This window comes from Amblyomma mixtum, chromosome 3 (assembly GCF_055824585.1).
Source record: "Amblyomma mixtum isolate Tamu chromosome 3, ASM5582458v1, whole genome shotgun sequence".
Taxonomy (NCBI): Eukaryota; Metazoa; Arthropoda; class Arachnida; order Ixodida; family Ixodidae; genus Amblyomma; species Amblyomma mixtum.
This window is the reverse complement of record NC_143014.1, coordinates 79,145,053-79,160,993: the sequence shown is the minus strand read 5'-3', so window position 1 is coordinate 79,160,993 and position 15,941 is coordinate 79,145,053. Positions and strand designations below refer to the sequence as shown.

General features: G+C 41.9%; 1 protein-coding gene across 1 annotated transcript; it reads right to left on the bottom strand.

Moving 5' to 3' along the window:
- Positions 1–265: 265 nt before the first annotated feature.
- On the bottom strand, positions 266–13,235 carry LOC149350726 (biotin--protein ligase-like). The gene is made up of 10 exons (XM_089579835.1): positions 12,690–13,235; positions 12,404–12,613; positions 11,621–11,977; positions 10,258–10,440; positions 8,923–9,194; positions 7,365–7,420; positions 6,174–6,334; positions 4,678–4,792; positions 3,587–3,806; positions 266–1,586 (listed from the first exon to the last, which is right to left on the bottom strand). The coding sequence occupies exons 1-10, from the start codon at positions 12,741–12,743 to the stop codon at positions 1,424–1,426; spliced, it is 1,791 nt and encodes a 596-aa protein (XP_089435961.1). The 5' UTR covers positions 12,744–13,235; the 3' UTR covers positions 266–1,423.
- Positions 13,236–15,941: the final 2,706 nt, after the last annotated feature.

The following is a 15,941-nucleotide window of genomic DNA, read 5'->3' as shown; positions in this document are numbered from 1 at the left end:
GCTTCCCAGGCGCACCGTAGAACTTTGAGACGTCCATCTTTATTTCTTGTTTTAGAAAAGCAATTCTTTTTTCTATGCACGAAATGGCCCTACAATTCTGTCCAGCGGAGATTTCAAATGTTGCCAGCATCACTGACTTCATGAAAACATTTCTAGAGTCTTGGAAAAAAATGTTTGAAAATCCATGTGCACAAACATAGATGCCTCGCCACAAAGGGGTTAATGTCCCTTAAGGTGCTTTCAAAGGTCACACAGACTACTGCACTGTGAAAAACATTTTTTTAAATACTATTTATTTAGAACAAATATCACAATAGATGAATGTACAAAAACAGCAAAGACATGTCACAAAAAAGGGCTTCAAAGGTTAAAGCCAAAATAAAGATAAAACTGCAACTCTGCACTTTCTTCAGGCCATTTTTAATTGTTAACCTGGCTTCTTAACCACAATTAACCACAACTGCAGCAATCATTGTTTAGATTAGAATGAAATGTTGAATTTTCAGGCTATGAAATGACATGTGATGTCATTAAAGAAACCATATCAACATATTTCACATCACAGCACTTAGGAGTTGTACATACATTTATTATGAAAATTTTCAGTACCACTTTATGCAGCCAGAGTCATGCGAGGAAGCTGGCCTAACATAAAAACCTTAACAATTGGTAAAAGGCCAGTTGCACAGGCTGAGCAGCACTGTAGAGTATTAAATTATTGTTTTGCAATAAAATTTTCACCTAGGTGTAGAAAAAAATGCCAAAGGAATGCTTGTGAAAAGACACTTCCTGCTGCCAAGTAACTAGACACTTCACAACACATTAGTGCCCCATGAGAAGCTATGTAGTTTAAAACATTGAAGTGGCGACACACCAAAAAGGACTACTGCACACTTGTTCACAGGAAGTTCCAACAGTAGAAAAAGGCTGGTGCAGTAAAGCAATAGTGGGCAGAAATCGCCATATTACTTTATCTCAGTAACTTGGACAATGGCTTTTGCGCCAAGTTTCTACTGTGCCTATACATGCAGTACAGACTACAAGCTATTTACATCATTTGATGTGGCAGCAGATAAACAACATTTGAAAGACTCCCATGACAACACGTCCCTCAAACCAGTATGTCATTTACGCATTCAATTTAGAAAATGGAATCTCAACTTTCATCACCTAGCAATTTTAAATGCATTAACAGGACCTCACATGGCAACAATATATTACCTCTGAAAGACCGTTATGACTAAGTTATGAACACGCCCCTAAGACAACATGTTCTCTATGCATATAATTTAGAGAATAGAATCTCAAGCCTTATCAGTATCTGAAAAAGAAATGCATAAATTGGTGCGTTAATGCATCTTTGGTGGTATAAAAAATAAATGTGCTGTATATATGAACAAATGCAGTGGCAGACGCACTGCAACTATGCTTTTGTAACAATAAGGTTATTCATCAGGTCAAAGCTGTTTCCATCGGGCTGAAGTTTGTATAGTTTGCCAGAGCATTCTGCCAACAGGTAGCCATACTCATCCAAGCCCCTGATCAATGCCTTGCATCCATAATCCTGCAGGGTGACCTCCTGGCCTCTGGAATAAAGAAAAGTGAATATGCCACCTGTTATGTCAATGCAATAGCGTTAAGGCTCCCATTCCGCAAAAAATCCACCAGCAGCACTGCGAGTGAAAAAGCAGGAGGCCCACATGCCACCTAGGTCGTGTGACCTTGTGACGTCATCACAATCTGCCCAATGTATTTGAGCAAATTACCCACCATGGCAAGGGGCAATTAAATTAATAAGTGGTCACGAGAGTTTGCTCGGGAAGAGAAACATAGGTCTCGCAAGCCCAACCGGTGGCTGTGTTTGACCCAGCCACCTGCCGGAGCAGTAGCACATTGTTTAACCGCTGCACCACTGCACCAGGAGTGGTAAGAGGTCCCCCCAATCTATGAACGCAAAGTAGAAAATGACCAATTCAGCATATATGGGCATGTAAGCAGAGCCTAGGCGAGACAGGAGGAGTACTTACATGAGAAGGATCTCTAATGCTACGGCATTGTACTCCAAAGGGAAGGGTAAGCGCTACGTGATGGTGAAAGAAAGACCAGTATCCGTGTCTGCGAAGTGATACGCAAAGAGGACCCCAGGCTGCTCAAAGGACCCATTAATGCTATTGCATCATACCCTTAAGGAGGCCTGAAGTTTTTCTGAGGCGCCTTTCCACAGACTACTGCGCACTGGGCAGTGGCAATGACGGACGTGCTCATGCCTGCTAATTTTTAGTGCATTAAGTGCATTTAGTGCCCACTGATGTGAAGCCCTAAATGTCACGTGATGCATGACACACTGCACTTGCATGAGGAAGGGGAGGCAGTGGCAGCCACTCCCAGCCCATTTTCAGGCCTCATTGCCACAGAGGCCACACAAACTCCATCAAAGCACTTGCTTCCCATCAGATTGCTCCTCAGTACATTAAACAGTGTGCGCTACCTGTTGTGAATTTTTTTTGAGCTGTCATCTAACTAACATGCTGAAATCTCATCCACCCATAACACCAGAAGAGAAGCAAGTGCAAAAGCTGCCGCTTCTAGCAGTTAGCAACTCATTAGTAATAGACTTACAAACAAACAGCTGCAGTCACACTTAGAATAATAGGTTTGGTGCTACATTTAGACCATCAATAAATGATTAAATTAATAATGAAATTGCACTGCAAACACTCCTACCCCTCCAAGTTTAGCATTTCAAAAGGCTAGCAAGCTAGCAGGAAGAGTAACTTTCCTTTGCGGACACTGCATCCTAAGCATAGAAAGTCTGGTATCCAAGTATCAAAAATGGCCATACCAACATGCACTGTGAAAGCTAAGCTTATTTAGAAAATAGCTTATTTAGCTGCAGTGTTTAGAAATATGTAACGTGCACTGGATGCTGCTTATTAACTTATTTAAGATATGGTTAGGCTAAATTATATTTAATCAGAAAGGAATAAAAACTTATGACAGCCAGTGCCTCACTTGGGTGGACACCTTAACTGTGCACAGACAGAAGAGATGACAGGGGTGAAAAGGAGGAAGAGAGAAAGAAGCCCAGGGCATGCACAGTTGCCGCCAAACTCAAGAAGCAGGAGCAAGATGTAATGACACACTGAACGCACAGAATGATACCAAAATGGCATCACTGCAGGCTTTCTCCATAATAAAGTTTGAGCAAGGAATGGCTCAAAATAAATGGAAGCATACAGAGGTTTATTATAATATACTGCGTGTTACCACATACCAGGTACATCTCCTTTAAAGTAGTTAGTGTGTGGTGTTTTAACGTCCCGAAACTGCAGGTGGGCTATGAGGGACACCGTAGTGGCGCGCTCCAGGTTAATTTATTTAAGTGCAATGACATCGCACAGCACATCGGCATTTCTGCATTTTTCCTCCATCAAAATGCAGCTGCTGTGGCCAGGATTCAATCCTGCAACCTTGCGCTCAGTAGCCGAACACCAAAGCCACTGAGCGACTGCGACGGGTGGCTTAAAGTGATTCCTTCAAGGTGCCTAAATATGTTATTTATGGACAGTACAAACATAACACTTACCCATGAAGCCAATATTTGTAATACTCTTGCAGTACCATGTTGCTGCAACCACTTTGGAATGTAGCCACCAGAAATTCCATTTCATTCAATGTTCTAGCAATGACTTTTTCAGGTGTCAGGAGGGAAGTCACTTGCGATGTTCCAAGTTTAGATGGCGCAACTTTTACAATGTCATTGATGCAAAGAGTTGGCTGACTGTTCGAAACATTTATGCCACAGCCTGAAAAGAACGGAACCAAGGAAGAGAAAGTGCAATCAAAAGGTGCAAATCTAGTAAAGTTATCCTTATGACACTGTACTATTACCTACAGCTTCCCCTGAAACATCAAACTGAAGTGATGCAAATGCCTGGCCAAGAGAGCCGAAGTGGTTTCCAGGGAATTCTGGTGCTCCACCATAATGTCCACAATTCAGAACGAATAGCACATTCTTTTAGGGAATGATACACACTACAGTCCTCTGAACAGTGTCCATACAACTGCAAAAGGAAATTATTCTTGCACTAATAAGGCCCCGCCAGAATATCACAGCAACTATGCCATAAGAATGCAATCACGTCCAGCTTTCCTTCACAACACTTCTGATGTTCATTTTATTTTATTTTCAGCATACTACTAGCCTCACGCAGGAGGGTGTTGCAGGAAAACGACAAAAAATATGCGTAACTCTCTGGTTTCCATGGATGAAATAAACAAAAACAAACCTCTTACAAACATACAAACAGTAAAAGAAACAAAAAGCAAACAAGTCAAAGTTATGGCACTCGCTTCCAATCTAGGTTTGACAAGCAGTCAAGCCTAGATTGCATGCATAAATGCTCCACCAGATAACACAACAGGTGAGGGTCTACTGACCCAAAAAAAACATATCTCAGCTACTAGAAAAAAGCAGGAATGTTAAAGTGTCATGCAGCATACACAAGATATACTAATCAAGTTTGCACATACACTAACAATTTAACAAAGATTTCACATGTGTAGGCCTGAAATTAATGCGCATTAGTTGGCCGGCATTCTTGACATTTGAAACAACCAAGCTGAAATAGCTCAACAGCACAATGGAAGATATCGGACACTGCACTTCATGCTCACCGACATAACAGGTGATGGAATCTCTATTAACTGTGGACGAGACCAAGACACCTCCCATTTTGGAATGGGATCCATAGTAAATGTCATTTGGCCACTTCACTCTGATGTTTACCATCTGAGAAGAAAACAAACAGCCATTACAAGCAATGTATCAAAACCCCAATACTGTCAACACCTTAATAAAAATACACCTTGCCTTTCACCTAGCTTAACATTTCTGCATTTTATAAGTCACTATGATTTCTACATGAGCCAGTGCATGCATTAGCTACATTCTAAATCAGTTCATAGATGAGCAGAAAATCAGCTGGCCGAAGAGCATTGCCTTGAATTTCTGCACAGCAGCCACTACTCCGTCAACACTTTTTCTTAGTTCCATAAGAACCCCTGAAACTAGGTGCAACTCTGCTGCCTATGCTTGCATTCAATCTTGAATCATCAGCTGTATCTTTCCCAGTCTGGGTGATCTGATGGTCTTTAGTGCTTTCTGTCCTGCACATCCTTACCTTTAGCACCTTTTGATAAATGGCAAATTTTCTGTAATCTAACAATGGTTCTTAAAATAACATTAGAATTAGAATTAGTGTCCTGTTGTGAGCCCGCCCAACTGCAATGCTTAAGAAAGCCCAGTAAAATATGTCAGAACACAGATGTTCAACTTCCCATGCAAGAACATATTATTTTTGCAGAAGCAACTCATTGAAAGAGATTCAGATGGTAGGCAAAGTAGCCAACATAATGGAGCATAAGAGAGATGTTGATTGCATATTTTGAAGCCTCTGTTCGTGTAAAGCAGCTAAAAGTACACCTAAAAATGAAAGAAAACAGGCGAAATGCCGCAAGAAGGCAGCTTATACCGATGCAATTAAAAGACTTGTGCCTCACTCATCATGACGATATCAACAGAGTTCTTGAATGCTAGCATAAGAAAACTCAATATAGCCTAACTATAACACAAGGCATTAAAAGTGGAAAAGAGAGAAAAAGTTGTTCATTTCGTCAACTGCAAGTAGAATCTGGCTGGTCAGGATGCCCTTCCACTTCCAGTAATGCATGTCTGTAATGGCTGATTATAAAAGCCAGATATAATCTGAAATCCAATTAGAAGTAAAACTGACAGAGAAAAATATGCAACCTTAATCTACTTAGAACGTGACATCTTAAGGCACCAATAGCATTTCTTGGACTGCTACATTCAGATGACACAACAGTGCATTTACAATGGCATTCTAACAATGACTCTGCATTTTTTTTTCTTTACTCATCTAACTTTTGGTAATTCATCTGACCTGTAGTGTGCAATAACAGTACCTTTCCTTGGTTTTCAGCAAGTGCTGCAGCAATATAAAACAAGACTTTGCAAGCAGTTCAACACATTACCTTCTTTCTTTCTAAGCTCCCATTACTAGCTTCCTGTACTGCACAAGTGTTTACTATTTACAAGTTACACGTAAGGCCAAGTCATTTAATGATTTAATGCTGCATGGTTAGATTACCTCGTAGCCCTCAGTACAACGGACAGCTTTAGCCACAGCCAAGGCAGCAAGATGCTGGACAAATGGACTTTTCTGACCCAGTGGTGAATCCAGCGGCACTTGCAGACACACTGTGAACATGGCACAGCCAGGAGGACCGAGCCATGCATTGCCTCCTCGACCTGGTAATGCAATGCCACAACTGAAGTTTACTGCTACCGCTCCTGGCGTTGCTTCGAACATCTTACATACATTGACATGCACCTCAAGTCATGTACCAAGTCAGCACTGACAAAACACCATGCAAAACAGGTGAGTGCTTCACTGACACACTTCTGACACGCTTTTTTGTAATTAAAAAAAAAAAAACTTGGATTAGGATTATTATAGGTTCCTAGATTCTTTTTCACTAGCATTAAGCATTACTACTGTTATATATCTAAAAATATGGTGGTTCATGGGGGCCCTATGACTGCCGTTTGTTGAACAAAATCTTAATGCATCACAAGAAAATGTGTGAACAAGATAGAACCAGGCAAATTTTGAAGTGAGTTATTTTAGTCTCATGAAAAAAAACCACCTCACCAGAGTAAAAAAAGAAAGCTCAAAATGCTGTTCAGAAAGTCACACAACTTTAATTGTTACAGCAAATATGTTACTCTACTCTGTTAGCTGGGATCAGAGGTGAACTGATAGTTTGTGCGCAGTGTGGAGAAAGTGGGTTCAAGGTCATGTTTTTAGTTCTTTCGAGTTCTAAACTGTTTACTATGCTGACTTTGTACTGGCAAGGGTAGGTTGACCTTGTAGAACAATATCCAGCTGGCTCATACTTCCATGCAAGTTGCTATGTTATAGCCAAAGAGAGTGGCAGTACTGAATAATGAAAGTGACTGAAATAGAACAGGAAAAAACCACCAATGCCAGAAATGGGCTGAAGAGGAAAAAAGCTACTCTGCCAAACATAGCCTATTTTATAACAATTAAAATTTGATAATAAAAATTTTTAAGAAGTTCACTGTAGACTTTATAAAACTAAAATTGGTTTTCATTTTTAAAAATATTCTGCTGCTAAAAAATGCCCTTTCCAAATAGGTGACCACAAACTCACTGTACCACGCAACTGGGCAAATGAACAAATTTAAAGCTATCATTTTTTACAAAAGTTAAACACACCTGGATAGCTTTTACATGTGATAATGCATCTATACCTACCTACACCATTCAGCTGGCGTGTGGCGATTGCGACAGATCCATGGATGGACTGCAAACTAAACAGAAAGGAAAGGAATAAAAATCTACAAAAATCTTACTAGTCAAATGTCCTGGTTTCGTGTGTCACAAGCACTAAACAGAAACTGCTATGGCTACTTGCAAGATTTTAGGACAAAAAAGCAGCCATGTTACAGCAGCATTTTCTGCAACTATGTATGAGCAGCGTAAGTACATCTTTACTTTTGTTCACATGACTATGTGAATTTCATTACAAAAAGTTCAGCCGAAGACAGTACATCCTGGCTATCACTCCTTGACAGGCAATCCATCAATATAAGAAGCAACCTGACACATTCAAAAACTTCCTTAAAAACTTGGCTCACATGGGCAAGTGCAGATAGAAGTAGGCAGAACACACAATGCTGTTTTGAATGCATTCATACCAGACCTAACAGAGGAGCTATAGCATGTGCAAATATACTGTCATGCACACACACACTATACCTCCCAATGTTTACTAGCTAATTTGAGTGGAGCTGAACTGCAACAACATGCTCAACTTCTGTTTGCTCCCATGCAATGACCTTCAATTGACCTGAGGGAAGCTGTGTTCTCTCAAGTCATTTGTAGGCTATGCTTTTCATTTGCAAACAAACAAAAAAAAATAAAAAAATACCCCTCACATTTAGTTGTTAATTCATTTTTCTACTACCAGAAATGGCTGGAGCCACTGTGATGGCTCAGTGGTTATGGCACTCGGCTGCTGACCTGAAAGACGCAGGTTTGATCCCGGCCACGGAGGTCGCATTTTCTTGATGGAAAGCAAAATGCTAGAGGCCCATGTACTGTGCAATGTCAATGCACGTTAAAGAACCCCAGGTGGACGAACTTATCCAGAGCCCTACACTACGGAGTTCCTATAGCCCGAGTCACTTTGGGACGTTAAACCCCATAAAACCATAAAACAGCCTTTGGATAACAAACAGTTTGTAAGGCTCTTGCAAACATTACAAAATCATTTCCACAACAAAACACTGAAACAAAAAAAGAGTGCCAAGTACAGCAGCATGCCTATTAATTATGACATACACTGCCTTCAGTGCTCTGGAGCAGGCCTGTCACCAAGCAGACTGAGGTATGTGAAGTTTAATTTCTCAAAGCTACACACAGGCTATGAGAGACACCATAATGAAGGGCTCTAGATTAATTTTTACCAAATGGCCTTCTTTAACGGGTTTAATTGCAGCTACATCTAAATGCTAGAGGCCCATGCACTGTGCGATGTCAGTGCACGTTAAAAACCCCAGGTGGTCGAAATTTCCGGAGCCCTTCACTACGGCATCCTGCATAGCCTGAGTCGGTTTGGGACGTTAGACACCGTAAACCAAAATAACCCAGAAATGGCCAGTGCAAGGCTTCAAAATACGTGATAAAACTCATTAAAATGACAGACTCTTCACAGGCCACTACACCAGAAGCACCAGCACATGAGAAGCGAAATAGCATTTTGAAAAGACTAAGCATATGTAGTACAACTAAAAAAGAAATGTCATCTCACGCTTTTATAGCTGTCATGGTGGTTGTCACATTCTCAACAAAAAGGGCTAGCCGGCCCAAGCTGTGTGTCCTCAATGCTGAAAAGTAGATAGCACTGTTGAAAGCTGGGCTGCAGAAAAATGCATCACTAGATGGAATGATCACAGGTAGGCAGTCAACTGTAGCTGTCATGGATGCAGCCTTGTCTTCTGTGACATAGCAAAAACTGACATTGCCATCCGTGAATACACCAGACGCAGTCTGTGGTCTAGTCAAAAAGTCCTGAAGCACTTCCTGCATGACAAATGGGATGAGGACAGAGCAGTTTTTACTCAAACAGCAAAGGTCACAAAAAACGTGGCAGAATTCAAAACCAAGATCACACACTAGATAATTTCTAAATACAGCTGTGCCCATTAATATGACCCTCGTTAACATTGATGAACTGAATTAGGTACAATTTTTTCAGGACCAAGCATTTTCAATGCATTTGCACCTCGTTAAGACAGAAACTTACTGCCTGTACAATGGACAAGGTGAAACATCACAAAGGTCATTCAGGCCTACATATTTTGTCGCATTAATGTGGACAGCAATGAGAACACACCTCAACTGCCCCAACCGGGCATTTCTTTTCCTGTATTTTGATCGCAGAACACCAGAGAAAGGCAGCTCGAATGCACAAAAGCCTATTTTTTTTTTGTAGTTTCATGCTTAACATTGCCAAGGTGCCCGGTTGTTGTGCCTTGCCATTTGTTGCATTACATGAATAGCTGTGAAAAAAACGCTCTCTGCTGCTTGTGCAAAGCTGAGAGCCGAATGAGTACAGATATATACTCTGTTCATGGGATGTGAAAAATTCTAGCAAGAGATACGTCATCACGCCATGACACACCATGACGCATCTCATGGACCACTAGGTGTCCCAGACTGCACTACATTATTTTAAAGATAAGAGCTACTAGGATAATGCACTTGAAGCTGCCAAGAATTTGTTTATTTTTCACTTCACTGCTGACCAGCACGTTTTTTTTTTTTTACTTTTTTTCTTTGCAATTCCTTATTACAGACTAGGGGAGCAAGTTGGACTAGTTGGGTGATGATCACTTTGAAGGAAAAACGCAGTGCAAACAGGGACGCTGGATGAATAATGAGATGTAGACCTTACATGCACTACACTAAAGCGCTTGTAGTGTGTACTTCTCGTTTTGCGTCCAACACCCCATTCGTGCTGTTTTTCCTTCAAAACGAACATTATTACAGACAACTTGTTTAATGAGCAGTTTTGCTCAGGAATCAAAGTGTCCATACCAATAAGTCATAACTATATACATACATGCCAACAATGTAGACTGACCTTTGTTGCTGCGAAGATATTTCCTGTGGACAACTTGTGAGATGCATTGCGGCTGCAGTTTATGCGAAAGTGTTTTGATAATATGCTTCGCAACATTGATATCCTGCCCTCATTTGCTTTCTTTAGGAGTGCAAACACATCTTCAGATGTACTGAAGAACACTGGGTCAAGTTCCAAGTGGATCTGAAAAGCATATGCATAGAATGCTCTAAACACAAATAACCAAGGTTTTGAACTACCAACTGCTTGGCTAAGTATCAGAACTAAGCACTAAGTATCAGAACCTAAGCATGCTGTTTATCGCTGTGTGCAACCAAGAGTGGAAGCTGTCTTTTCCCTACTGTGACCAGTCGTACGCTGTTCCTTTATAACAGCAGTATGATGGGGTCAGCAATAGCAAATTTCAGACTTTTGTTGCTACCTCAATTGATATTAAGCAATAAAAATTATTACATGTCACCTACTTTTGGATCTTACGCACCTATTACACAATTTTTCAGAGTCTGCCCATTTTGGGGTTTTTAGTGCCTGTATTTCTGGGTTCCAGACATAACCCTTCACCAACAAATGCAATTTTACTCTTTGGAAATAACATGGACATGGACATGGGCTATCACATGTCATCCTTTTCCAGTGTGTTGCGTACTTAACAATAAACCTCATTAAACCTTGCCATTTAAAACATAAGGGTGCAGCCACAGTTGCTGAAGTGAATTTCCAGTCTCGTTAACCCGGCTATGCGTAAAGCTTTCCCAACACAAATGCAATGTTAGTTGAATTTGATAACTAAATTCAGATCAATTTTTTTGTGCACCTCCCTTTCTGCTTAGGAGATATGTGCAGATCCTCAGCTAAAACACACTAAGTGATATTTGAAAGATATGCTGAGTACAGAAAAATTTTTCCTAATCAAGTGGCTACCGAGATTCTTTCTTGATGCTGTCATTTATATTTTAATCTAAATTGCTCTGTACTTGTGCACTTAACTGCATAAACAAGTTGCACTTTCAACTACCAAGGAGAAAAATAAATGGCATAAAGACTCTAATACGCAGATGTAATAGTTAAGAATAGATGAGTAAAGTTCACCTACGCTTACATAAGAAGTTTTTACAGATGTCCAATAGAACACAGCATCATATGGGCATGGGCCAACCTTTTCCAGCGGGATGACAGCGGACTTAAGTTTAGAGGGGATATGTCAGATGAGGGTGAAAAATGATAGTCACAGCGGCGGCAAACAAATCTTACATCTTTCCACTGTGCAGATTCAATTTTATCTGCACAACAGAAAGCTGTAAGATTTGTTTGCCGCCGCTATCTTGGTCAAAGTATTGATGTGCACAGAAATAGAACCACTTGCCTCAGACAAAAGAGCCAATCCACCGTTGCCACTTCCTCGAAGCTCAAACACAAGGCCTGCACCCTCTTGGTCCCGTGCGACAGTTTTAACCCTGCAATTCTGGTCAAACTGGTATAGTATTTGACCTCTCAGCACTGCAATGTCTTCTCCTGCTTCATGTACTACTGTAGCAATGGCTTCGGGCCCTGAAGAGTGTTCCATGTACCGAACACCAGGCAAATCCAGCTTTGCTGCCATGACAAGAAGATTCCCTCCACGAAGAAAATATTCTGTGAAGATTCGTCTTGTTGTGCTGCTCATGTCGGTGCATGCAACAATAAGGAGTTTAGTATTGGCCAACCAAGGAGTGCTTTTGACCTGCAAAAGGTAGACACAAATCGAATAATTGACAACGACAATCAGTTTGCTTCTATAAGCAGTAAGAAATATAAGCTCAAATGCACAATGTTGCACAAGTCCTGTAGAGTCTGTACCATAAATAAGGGCAATGCTAAATGTTAACTAGCTAAAGGTTATTAGCTAAACCCTTAGCCTGCAACCGCTACTAACCTGCGGAGGAAAGTGATTTCTAGAAGTGTAACGAAGTATAAAAGCCAATTCCCTGCACTCTGCTGTGCTTGTGGAACGGCTGTTTCTTCGTTGTTACATTTTCAGTACGCATTGTAGCGTTAATTCCTCCTGATCCTGAGAGATATATTCTGCGCGTTTCCTGGAAAGAAGTCGTTCCCTGGTGCCTATGTCAGACCTCTCGTACGACACTGACAAGGGTGATAAGGCACAAACCTGGTGCTCCGAGAGTGAATAAACGACGTAGTGATCGGGGCTGAGACACATGCCTAGCGTTTCCTTTACAGCATGAAAACGAGGTTGGCGCGATCCATCTTCATTCGTGAAAATGAGCACATTTGGGGGCTTGTGTGGTGCCATGCCAGACGATCCTACGATGCCCGAGACATCATAAGCGCCGGGCGAAGCCACTCCACGTAAAGGAAGCTGCGGTAAAACCCAGTAATTAACCCAAGCGTCACAGTTCCCTCGCCCGCGCTAAGACACGGAAATACAAACGCACCAGGAAGTACGAAGACGGCCGAAAGGACACCCGTCGAATGACATGTAGGATCATTTATAGATGCAAAACTGATGTGAACATGTGCACAAACGACGAAAAGCGCAAGCACAGCGGAACACGCTGGGCGCCGTGCGCCCCACAGCACTAGTGGAGCTACAGATTTACACAGAGAAGCGGGATGCGCGCGCCAAGGCGTGCACATAAAATGGCATGTCACGAGTATATTATGGGCAATGATGAGAAAAGCAACTACCGAGAAAAATTTCTTGTGTAAACAGAACTCAAATCACAACACCGTGGCGCTGCATTCGGTTCGTTGTAAGTGATGTCGCTTTCTTTTATTGAAGTTTTCACGTAAACAAAATGCGACCTCGGTCGCAACTCATGGCAAAGAATATGCTGGACTATAGACCGCCGCACGCCGTCATAAAACGAGAGGACGCACGGCACTTGCAGCAACAGCGGCGGATAGCGCAGCACCACATGTTAGCTAATAGTTTTTTTAACATGCGTTTCTCCATGCTTTCACCAATGCTTTCACCAGCTCCGCCTGGCTAGACCTGGCTGACCTGGCCTGCCTCCGCTCAGTAGGTGGCTGAAGCGGTGGTCGCGCGAACTAGTGGCGTTGTAGTCGAGCGTTTCTACATCGTCTGCTAGAGCAGGAGTTTCGTTCGCTGCAGTAACGACAGTATTGTCGGGTTTTCAAGCTAGCTTTTGTGTGGATGGTGCTCGCAGTGGTCACGAAAACTTCTATGCGGTGAACTCTGTGCACTTGATGACATCAAGCGAGTGTTACATATGCCATCATGTTTTGCGCCCGCGTTGCCGGCCGGGCACCACCTCGCAATGACACCCAGTTTTTAAATGGGAGCAGATCTTGAGTCGCAAGAAAAGCTGTCTCGCATGTCTAGATATGCGAACGCCATTTTGAAGATGATGGTATTAACAAGGAACATAAGCACGTTGTGAACGAGCCAGAGGTGCGAATTCCTCGCGAGTACTGCGATCTGCCGGCATGCCGTCCCTATTCTTTCCGTCTTCCGAAGCAAATCACCCCCCCCCCCCCCCCCCTTAAAAAACAAATAAGTGAAATGCTCGCGAAAGTCAGAGTTTAAGAGCATGAGTTCCACTACACCTGAGATATCTAGTAGCACAGAGAAATGAGTGCAGCATAATTGCTGTCCCTTTCCGACATTTCCAAGCCACTTCCCAGCCCCAGGGTGTATCCGCCGCGAACCACAGTTTGGGAAACACTGCAGTACAGCATCAGGCCGGAAAGACAGTGTTTATCGCCACATTAGCCTCCATGCTCCGAGTAAATTGCTAGAGATGAGGAGCAAGCAATACACTGCAGCCGCATGTGCGAACTGACAGTGACAGCAGCTTTGCACATTCAAGCACAATATGTTGACTGCTAGTAGCAGGCATACCATACAGTGCTTAAAGTCAGGGGGTCCTCGAGGGGTTTCAGACCCCCACCCCCCCTTTAATACTGGCAAGGAATCTGAGACCTCTCGTGCTAGAATGTAGGGACTTCATGAATCAGAAGCAAGCAACCATATGCATAATAGTGCCAAGACAAAGTACACAAATCAATGTAATGATCTTATTGAACATAAGTTGTGTCCCATGGCTATGTGGTATTTTTTATGTACAGAATGCAACACATGTGGAAGGTGGTTGAAATTAAGTGTTTTATGCTCGGCGCAACAGGAAAAGTTATAAAATGCACTAGAAGTGTGCACTAACTGTCCCTAACACACATGTTAAGGGCATTTTGAGAATGCAGAGTAGCCTGCTGCATAGCTGTACAGTTACAAGAACCATTTACATAAGTAAACACGTGACACCTCCAAAGGTATGCCCCTCTTCTGATCAGTACATGATTAAATGTTTCTCAGCCAGCCCCACAACCAAAAATCATGGGGTTTAGGCCCCATGATCTTGCAGATTTTGCCACCAGTACTAATGTCAAGTTTTCTTTCTGAATTTGTAGCACCATGGCCATCTTCGAAAACAAAAATGATTCCACAATCCCCAGCATGCTATTTTCACAAATCCTGGCATTCTTAAATAATGGCTCCCAACCATTTTCTGAGGTTCCAAGAAATTTTAAATGAGAAAAATTTACCATTTATGTATTCCTTTGGGAAACTGATGAATTGGTTTTCTTGAGGCCTAGATATACTATATAGGCAAAAAAAAATAGTTTTGAATTCCAATAAAATGGCACCTCAAAGGGATAATCCCATGTAGAGTAGCTACACACTAATGACGACATCAGAGCTATTTTATAATGTGTCAGGTAAAACAGGAGCCCATCAGCTGACCAACTTGAAGGAAATAATGACACACCTTGCACATCTGTCAAGCCGAGGAAAGGCTTGTAGCAGATTCTGGCTACACAGACCAATAAATTAAATTATAGAAAGACCAGAACGAATTTTTCTTCAAATGCAATGTTTGAGAAAGTTTTACAGCTTTCCTTTGTAGTTGTATAGAGGCAGTCGGATGCTAATGAGCAATTACTCCTTAACCAAGATCTATTCTGCCTAGTGGGTTTCTTATAAATCCATTTGACAGATGAATTCCATGGCAACGCTGATTACATTTGTCCCAAACCTCGTGTTGCTGCGGGTATGTTCTAAGAGTGGACTAGTCTTGGTCAAAAAGTGGCTTAAACTGTGCAATATAAATGTATTCTTTAAAACGAGTTATTAAACCAATAAATACAGTTAACTAATTGGCCACATTTTTTAGACACATTCCAATGGATTGCACTAAATGCATGGTTGAGTAATGCACTTCAAAACTGGATTCATGTTGGCTAAGCTACGATACCTTGTGTTGGCATTTAAGTACAGATGCCCAACAGCTGTCACCTTTTTCTTTTGTATCTCTGGCAGAGCAGTACAATACCAATATTTGGTACAGGTGCCAAAAGGTACGAGGTAACGCTGGAACCAACTTCGAAAGGCTAAGGTTATTTTCTTTACAAAGGCCAGAAAAAAAAAAAATCTAAAGCTGCTTACCTCATGGGCACGATGAGTAATCAGCTCTAGGTGGTTTGTAAATAGTTGATGCCATGCATGATGGCATGATGATTGTGTGTTATGTCATGGGTGAGTTACAATGAGTGCTCTGCTGTGTGAGAAATGTGAGCATTGAAGTCAGGATCTTGTTGCGCAGTGCGTTTCCGGGCGGCATCCAGACAGCGTTCGCCCTCCATTAACCTGCCACACGTTTGTGGTT